The sequence below is a fragment of the Sinocyclocheilus rhinocerous genome, unplaced genomic scaffold, assembly GCF_001515625.1.
Source record: "Sinocyclocheilus rhinocerous isolate Xijiao unplaced genomic scaffold, SAMN03320098_v1.1 scaffold304, whole genome shotgun sequence".
NCBI lineage: Eukaryota > Metazoa > Chordata > Actinopteri > Cypriniformes > Cyprinidae > Sinocyclocheilus > Sinocyclocheilus rhinocerous.
In genome coordinates, this window is record NW_015659941.1 from 1,108,987 (window position 1) to 1,117,727 (window position 8,741).

At 39.0% G+C, this 8,741-nt stretch overlaps 1 protein-coding gene across 3 annotated transcripts in view; it reads right to left on the reverse strand.

Moving 5' to 3' along the window:
- Positions 1-270: 270 nt before the first annotated feature.
- The window catches only part of LOC107724597 (macoilin-2), a 16,143-nt gene continuing 7,672 nt past the window's right edge, over positions 271-8,741 (reverse strand). The window contains exons 5-11 of one of the 3 annotated variants that reach the window (XM_016533581.1): positions 7,151-7,329; positions 6,199-6,787; positions 4,881-5,039; positions 4,316-4,498; positions 3,382-3,502; positions 3,092-3,266; positions 271-2,636 (exon numbers count right to left, since the gene is read on the reverse strand). In XM_016533581.1, coding sequence (XP_016389067.1) covers positions 2,434-2,636; positions 3,092-3,266; positions 3,382-3,502; positions 4,316-4,498; positions 4,881-5,039; positions 6,199-6,787; positions 7,151-7,329 — 1,609 coding nt within the window. In that variant the 3' untranslated portion in view covers positions 271-2,433. Of the gene's footprint in view, positions 2,637-3,091; positions 3,267-3,381; positions 3,503-4,315; positions 4,499-4,880; positions 5,040-6,198; positions 6,794-7,150; positions 7,330-8,741 lie in introns of all 3 variants that reach the window. The other 2 variants (XM_016533580.1, XM_016533579.1) reach the window with 2 other exon arrangements.

Sequence of the window (8,741 nt, forward strand, 5' to 3'; positions counted from 1 at the left end):
AGTACTGTATATATATATATATATATATATATATATTATAAAAAGAGGCTAGGTTTTTGTGTTAATTTTGCAGAAGCTGGTGTGATGTTAAGGTGTTTCTGATTAGATCATGATCAAAATCTTGCATAAAATAACGTCTAATTGGATGAAAAATGCCTGTTTGATCCATTTAAAATTAACATTAACCATTTGGAAATAACATATAAAAGCAAAAATGAGATCTAAAAGCATAATGTTTATTTTTTTGTCTATATATCACTGACATGCTGATATGTACTCCTGCAATTTCTGTCAATGAAAATCTGTCCAGAGAAATCCAATAAACAAATACTGTTTACCTACTCTTAGGGGAAATGTATTCAGAACTTTGTACTGGTTTCATTGTTATTCTTCATCATAAATTAACCCTTCGCTCAGCCCAAAATAAACCATAATAATTAGGTTAGTTCGGTTATATCATTTGCATTTAGCAATGTTTTTCCTTGCTGTCAAAACACTATGTATTGTGACCCACCTATAATTTTGCATGCAAGCATTTAGAAAGCACAACAATCAATGGACAAACCACAAAAGAATTTTAAATGCCAGAAAAAAAAACAAAAAAAAATGTTTTATTACTTGAAACCTCACAGAGACCTCACAGAGAGTGCAGCCGAGGTCTGGCCGAAAAACAGACAGAAAGCTAGAAGTGACAGCGGGCAAAGAAAACAAAATAACTGTCGCCCCCCCTCCCCTCTCTCATTTAAACCACTTGGACTTTGCAAACTTTCCCACTACCTCCATCACATCACAGTTTTAAAAAACAGACACCAAAAACAACAACCATCTCAGAGCACTACAATACCACATAGGACTGACTCTGGCTAAACCCCGCCCATCATTCACCAATGGAATACTAACACCGTAACCATCTCCCCTTCTGAAACTAACCGCACCGGAACTCGTTTGAAGCAACGGACTTCCTCTGGTTGGCAAAATGTATTCGCTTAAACACAAATCTGAGGGTTTTTCCAAAAATTGGGTCGGCTCGGGACGTTCTTGCTTTAGCCCGGTAATACTTCATGCTTAGCAGACGTCTGGATCTGCATTCATTTACACAGCTAGTGTGATGATGGTCAGATGAAAACCTTTCCAAGAGTCTAACGGGTTTAAAGTAGCAACACTTTCTGAACACAACGGCGCCATCAAGTGGCACAACCAAGTATTTCTCAGAAAACAAGACACAAACTATATAATAATAGCAATAATACTCTCCTCTAGCTTCTGATCATTGGACCAGCCAGTAACCGGATGGATCTCAAACACTTATTTTTCAACAAATTTACAGTTTTAGTTGGCACTGGACTACACTAGCTTCTGTCTGATACTGAAAGATGGTCAATACAATAAAGAAAACAAGGAGAGGAAAGTATCCTGTGTTTTCATACTTAAGATATTCCCTTGCGAGCTCGTCAACAGTGCAATAGTGCAACGCCGGATAAATAAATAATAATGTAAACACATGACCGAATTCACAAGCGCGGACCAAAACAGGAGCAGAATCATCACGCCAATGGGCTGGTGATCCGTTTGCCGTATGTGACCAAAAAGGATGTGGTTGAGGCATGACGTGGCAAAGGGAGGGAAGAGATCTTTCGGTTCCACCAATGAGGTCCCATATGAAGGCACTGATTATCTGTAACTGGTGAATTACGTTGCTGGACTGTGTTTGTGGCGCAGTTTGTCTTTTTGTACCAGGAGGAAGAACAGCAATCCACAGATGAAGCTTCGGTCCGTCAAACGAGTCCTTAAAGATCGGGAGTCGTCCGATCCTGACATACTGATCCAAGTGAGATAATTTTGTCGCATTGTTTCTGGGTCGTTTTGTTTTTTTGCGTTACATTCTTGTCATATTAGATGGTGACATTCTTGAGTAAAAATCTTCTTCTGATATGGGGTAGAGCACCTGGGACAACGGATCTCACACTTGCCCTGCTTTGCATCCCCCCGGAAAAAAAAAAAAAACAGTAAAATCAAGGCCGAAATCCAAAGAAGAGGAACTAAAATGGATGCGAGCGTTCTCTGAATGGACTGAGGGAAGATACTCACCAACTTCTGTGAGGTTTCTAGACATTTACAAGGGAAAAGAAACAGCAGTTTTTCTCAACGTGTGACGTCCCTTAAAAGTCCTCTTTTTCTGTCTTTTGTTTTTTTTTTACTACAACAAATACAGTCACACAATACAACATCCTTCTGACCGGGCAAGAAGCTGTAGTAATAGAAGACGAAAAAACGAAAACAAAAAAGCAATCTGAGCCACAGACATGCCAAAGATGATTCAGAATCTGGGCCTATGGAGGAAAAAAACAACAACCAGAGAAGACCGTGTGTATGTGTGTGTGTGTCTGTGTATGCGAGAATGAGTGTAGGTCTGTTGTGGTGGGAAACAAGCATTCATTTTTTCAGGGGCTGGTAAACAGATGCGTTGGGGTCCAGTCCTGACGGACTGGTGTCCATGAACTTGGAGGAGTAATGGGGCGTGACTGGGGTCATGCTGCCCGTATCTGCGGAATACACCACGCTGGGCATGACGGCCATGACCTCTGCTATCTTCTGCTTCAGGTCTTTAATCTCCTGGTCTTTCTGCAGAATTTGACCTAAAAAAAAAACATATCCAGACAGAAACAACTAAGTGTTTTTCCACGTTTGGGGATGTTTTTAGTAAAGACATAAACTACCGTTTAAAAGTTTGTGGTCGATTTTTTTTAACAGTTTAAAAGTAGTCTCTTCCGCTCAAAAAACATTAATATTATAGAATTGTATTAGTATTTAAAATAACTTTTCTATTTGAATATATTTTAAAATGTAATTTATTCCTGTGATGGTAAAGCTGAATTTTCAGCATAAAAAAAAAACAAAAACAAAAAAACAATTAGAGACCCTAAACTTTTGAGTTTGATCTTCTGTAATGTAGTTCCCTCAAAAATTTTAATTCTTTCAAGCAATTCCAGAAAAAAAGTTAGTAAATGATGACAGCATTTTTATTTTTAACTATGTTTTTCCGATACTTGAGAAGTGTGGGTAATCTGGACAAAAGAGTGTGATGGAAGACCTTGTGCGATCTCCAGCTGTCTCTTAGCGTCTCCGAGGGCAGAGAAGAGGTCCAGCTTGATTCGGGTCTCAGCGCTGAGGCTGTTTTCCAGGTGCTGGGTTTTATCCTGCATCGCTGACAGCGCTGACATCAGAACTTCTGTGTCCTTCTCATTTTCCTTATATATATGTAGCTCCTAGAAAGACATGATAGAAGGAGTTGTCTATTTTTATACTTTTTCTCCACTTACAGAAGAATCAGAAGATTTTGAAAGAGATTCAGAGCTAATATGGCAATGAACGTCTCCTCACTTGAACTTTGAGTTCCAGCTCTCTGACTTGATCTTCTTTCACCTTGATGTCAAGCGTGAGTTTCTTACACTCCGTCTCCAGCTCAGAAATCCTCCTCCTCAGAGACTCTGTGCACTCACCTCTGACACACACAAATGACACACGTTAGTTCACATACAAAAAGTGTTAAATATCCTGCAGTTGTATGGAAAGAAATAGACTGAACAGATCTCATGAAAGTGAAGATATAACTGACAAGGGAAAAAAAGAATCATGTGAGAAACAGACAGAATGAATGATGAAGGCAAAGCTATAAAAAAGCAGTCATTTTTAGAAAATTAAAAAGAATGGAGTGGCAGAAAATATCACAAAATAGTATGGCATGCATGTTATGTATGCTTCTATTCAAAGGTTTGTGGTCAGTAAGATTTTTTTTCCACAAGTAATTACTTTTATTTAGCAAGGACACATTAAATTAATTTAAAGTGACAATAAAGACATTTATAATGTTATAAAAGATTTCTATTTCAAATAAATGCTGTTCTTTCAAACTTTATAATCAAAGACTGGAGTATTGGCTGCTGAAAATTCAGCTTTGCACTACAGGAATAAATTACATTTTAAAATATAAAAAAAAGAAAATAAAACCGTTATTTCAAATTGTAATAATATTTCACAATATTACTGTTTTTACTGCATTTTTAATCAAATAAATTCAGCCTTGGTTAGCATGAAAGACTTCTTTCAAAAACACCGAAAAATCTTAATCTCACTTTTGATTAATTTAATGAATCCATGCTGACTTTGAAAAAGTATAAATTTTTTTAGGAAAAAAAAAACACTTTTGAATGGCATAATGAAATGGAAAGGAAGAGAATGGAATGCACAACATATAATGGAATGGATGTTAGGAAATTAAATGCAATGGAATGATGGGAAGGTGTGTCATGAGCACCTGGTTGCCGCAGCGAGAGCGACTGCACGGGCTGCTGTGGCCTCCTCCAGCTTCTTGCGTTTCTTTTCCTCTGCTAACTGTTTCTCTGTCGCAGCACGAGCCTCCTGTTCTGCCTTCAGACGCTTCTCCAGCTGCACCACTGTCTGCTTGTCCTTCTGCTTCGCCTGCACGGCATTATGAAGTCTGAAAACAAAAACAAAAAAAGAGTTTGCATTACTACAAGTACAGTCCCCTGTCTGCTCTGCGCTCTCTTAAAGGGGTCATATGATGCGATTTCAATTTTTCCTTTCTCTTTGGAGTGTAAAAAAGAGTTTGCATTACTACAAGTACAGTCCCCTGTCTGCTCTGCGCTCTCTTAAAGGGGTCATATGATACGATTTCAATTTTTCCTTTCTCTTTGGAGTGTTACAAGCTCTTGGTGCATAAAGAAGATCTGTAAAGTTGCAAAGACTAAAGTCTCAAATCCAAAGAGATATTCTTTATAAAAGTTATACACAAAATAATGTTCTTTTTAGCAGCATCATATGACCCCTTTAAAGAGCAAACTGAAGGTGGGATGTCTCACTTGTTTTGCAGTAGTTCGTTCTCCTGCCGCAGCTGTCCGAGCTCAGAGCGTATGCTGCGTTCAGAGCTGCCTAGAGAGCCCAGCTGACTGCGCAGATCCTGTTCGGTCTGTCTGCTAGCCTGCAGGTCTGCCTTCAGCTTCTTAACATCCTGCTCCAGCCTAAAACATGCAAACATTCACTTCAGGTCATAATGAGTCATGATAAACGTGAATCAGGAAAAAGGACTGCACTTCCTAAAACAGTACCTATCTAGACAGCATTTCTGGGGGCATCTAAACTTGCTCAAGGCATGATATAAACACCAATGTTGCACAAAAATGCTGTCTAAGCAGAAACTAGATGATATATGTTTTGAGGTAATTGGTGGTTTCTCCCAGATTTGAGGTATTTGGCGGTCTGCAACTTCTGTTGTACAATTGTTAATGTTTTGAGTACCACCCTATTTTAATAATATAATTGAATGTATAGGTATCTGAAGAAGAACTAACCCCATATCTGAATAGGTCTATTTCCTACTATATAGTAAGTGAAAAATAGTATACCAAAAGAGAAGCAAGCCTAAATACAGTTTTTGAAAAACAGTAAGACCCGGATGACATAATATTTCTATCAAGATTTTAAAGTGTACAATCTGATGGGCACTTTACTATCCCATGAGGCTACAGGGGGAGAAGTTGTGAATGGTGGGAAAGTGCCTCATGGTCATGACAACACAGATAATATGTCCAGATTGCATCAATACTACACAAATATACACATACCTTTTTAAGTTCTTCATAAAATGTAGTACCTATTCTGGCAATTCTACAAAATTTCAAACTCAGCCTGTTACCCTAAAGGTACGGTCACAGTTACATTTCTGTGAAATGATGTGGGCATCATCAATTACATACCAAACAGCTTTCTGCTGGTCAGTGCAGCAAATTCACATGACCAACTTGAAACCGATGCGAAATCCATGTGGGGAAATCTTACGCCGACAAGCAAAATCCCAGATTGCAACTGAAATGACTCTCGACCATCAAAATTCGCAGAACAACAGCAAATGGACAACAATTTAAATAAAAAAATGCAGTTTAAAGTTCAGAGTCAATGTGAACTCAACAAGAACAGATTTCTTTTTCACTCGGTTCACTTTTGGGTAAACTGAAAAAAGTCAAAGTGTGTTTCTTAATGCTTTCTATTGAGTGTCAGGAAAAAGTTTACAAAAAATGACTGTTTTCTTTTATGTGTAGTGTTTTCGCACAACCTTTTGAACATTAAAGCTGCCGTTTTAACATGAAGCCCAGATTTTGAGAAGGATGATGCGTGTCTAACCTGATGAGCGCTTCGGGTTTGCTCAGCTGATTGTTGGGAATGCAGTTTTCCACAGGGTCTCTGTTTGACGCCGAGTTCTTCCCTCCTCCACACTTCTGTTTCCTGTCCCCCTTACCCGAGGAAGAGGCGGACGACGAAGGCCCGGAGGAAGACGGCACGCTGCCATTGGCCGTTCCGTGCCCCCGGGGTGAGGAGCTCCCTCCCCCTCCTCCTCCGCTGGCATTTTTGTAATTTTTGTTGGAGTTGGAGGAGGAAGAAGAGGAGGAGGATGAAGAGTGTTCCTCTTTCAGCAGGTTCTCAGTGCTGCCCAGCAGGTCTGAGCTGCTGCTCAGTCTCTTACTGTTCACGTGGTTCTCCATGTATTCCATCTCCTGAGCTTTACTGTCCACTGACGGTAAGATGCTGCTGCTGGTGCTGCTGTGATGGTTCTGGTTGTGGTTGTGTTGCTTTTTGGACTCGTTCTTGCCTCGTTCTTTCTCTCTGTATTCCAGCTCTGGTAATGTGTTGGATGAGGGTTTTTTACCGCCCGCCGAGCCGTTCTGTGCCACAGCTGGAGAGTCTACATCATGAATGCCTTTAGATGCTGCTGCTGCTGCTTATGAAAGAAAAATAGAGACTTAAAAAGAATAGTTTATACAAAACAGAAATATTTGCTCAGCCTCATGTCACAACTGCTATGAACAATTTTTGAAGTATCTTCATGCAGCTCTGTATATACAATGTCAGTTCAAAGCTGTCATGAACCAAAAAGGACAAAAACACTTTAAAAATGCATTTGAAGTAGTCCATCTAACTCGTGCACTATGTTCCTGGTCATACAGAACACACTTAAATGTAGGTTGTGTTTCCCTCCTTTTTGGAGCTTGACAGCTGTGGTCAATAAAGAGCTGTGTAGAAACCAAATACGGTTGAGTGAACTATTCTGTTAGGAGGCACTGTGCAAAGCCCTTACCCTCTTCAGCTTCTCTCTCTTGTCTCTGTATGAGCTGTTGTTCTGGAGGTAGCGCCTGCTGCAGCAGCTGCATGTAAAATTCGTTCTCTTTCTGTACTTCCTTCTGTTTCCGCAGACGCATCTTATAACTTACATAACTCTTAAAACCAAAGCCCAGCGTCACCACCGGGTACCCGATACTGTGAACACAAAAAGAAATAGGACGTCATATGATTAGCATTGTTGGAGGAAAAAGCAACACTTAAGACACAAGTAAGAACTAGGGCTGGGCGATATGTCAAAAATATCTTCTCGATAATCGCCTTAAAAAATATTGCGATATCCGATAATACCGTCTACCTAAGCCCCACCTCCACCACGCCCGGCCCTCGCCGAGACAACATTGCCGACATGCACCATAAACACACAACATGTTCAGTTTGGTCTTAATTATTGCCACAAAGTTTGGTTTTACTTTTCTTAGTTTGTGCTTAAACTGACAGAAAACATTAGCTTTGCTGTTATTTTGGTGTTGCTAATAATTTCCACTCTGTTCTTATCAAATTTATGTTTGAAATGAATTTAGTTTTGTGAGGAGAACTGTTGAGGAAAAATAATAGAACTAAATTTTAAGTTCATCATGGTGAAGTTGGACATTCTGGCGGTGATTGTAAGAATGATAAATGCATGTTAATGTCATATAATAATGTCTTGAATAAAATATGCCTATTTTCCGATGTTTCTCTTTCTTTTTGGCATTATCGCCTGTGTAGACACATTTCATGATGGTAAGTTTAATTTCCTTAATTATAACAATTGCAGCGTATCAAAATACAATGGCCACAATATAATATTCAGTGCTGGGCTGCCGAAACTCCGAATGTGTGCATGTTGAGGGGCAAGCTGAGAAACCTATAATGGCTTCATCCGTTTGCAACAAAACTTTATAGTTTTGTTGCAAATTAATTAACTTTTATTAAACTGCAGATCAAAATAGAATAGGCCTATACCCTAAATAAGGATACATTATTTTGGAACGCATCTCCAAAATAATCGCATACACAGATGCACGTTGCAATTACAGTAGCCAGCGCCGAACAACAGGCAAATAAAATATAAACTGAGGTTACAAAAGTGATTCAGTCAAGATCAGTGAGGGATTTTCTTTCCTTTTGTTCTTTGATTAACATTATAATTAATTAAACATAAATATGTTATACACGGTTTAAAAAATCTGTAAAAATATTGCACTGAATGTGTGCTAACGGAATTTGCGTATTTTAATTATAACCGTCATGTTTGTGGTTTTTCATCATTATAAAGCATTAGCAATTAATCGCAACATGAAAATTTGATACCGGCATATCCCTAGATCCAATACACCCTTGTTTTCTTTCTCAACTCTTTACGTTCACTTAAGACAACTACCGATTGTATTTATGGGATATTTTGATATAATTCTGTGTTTCCAGTGTTCGCGTATATAAGAGGCGGCTTTTGTGCGTGCGCTTTGTGTGTGTGTGTAAGAGAGAGAGAGTGAGTGTGTGTGTGTGTGTGCACAGAAAACAGCGCGCGAGTGCAGAAGTGAGTTCTATTTCGTCTTCTTGCAGTT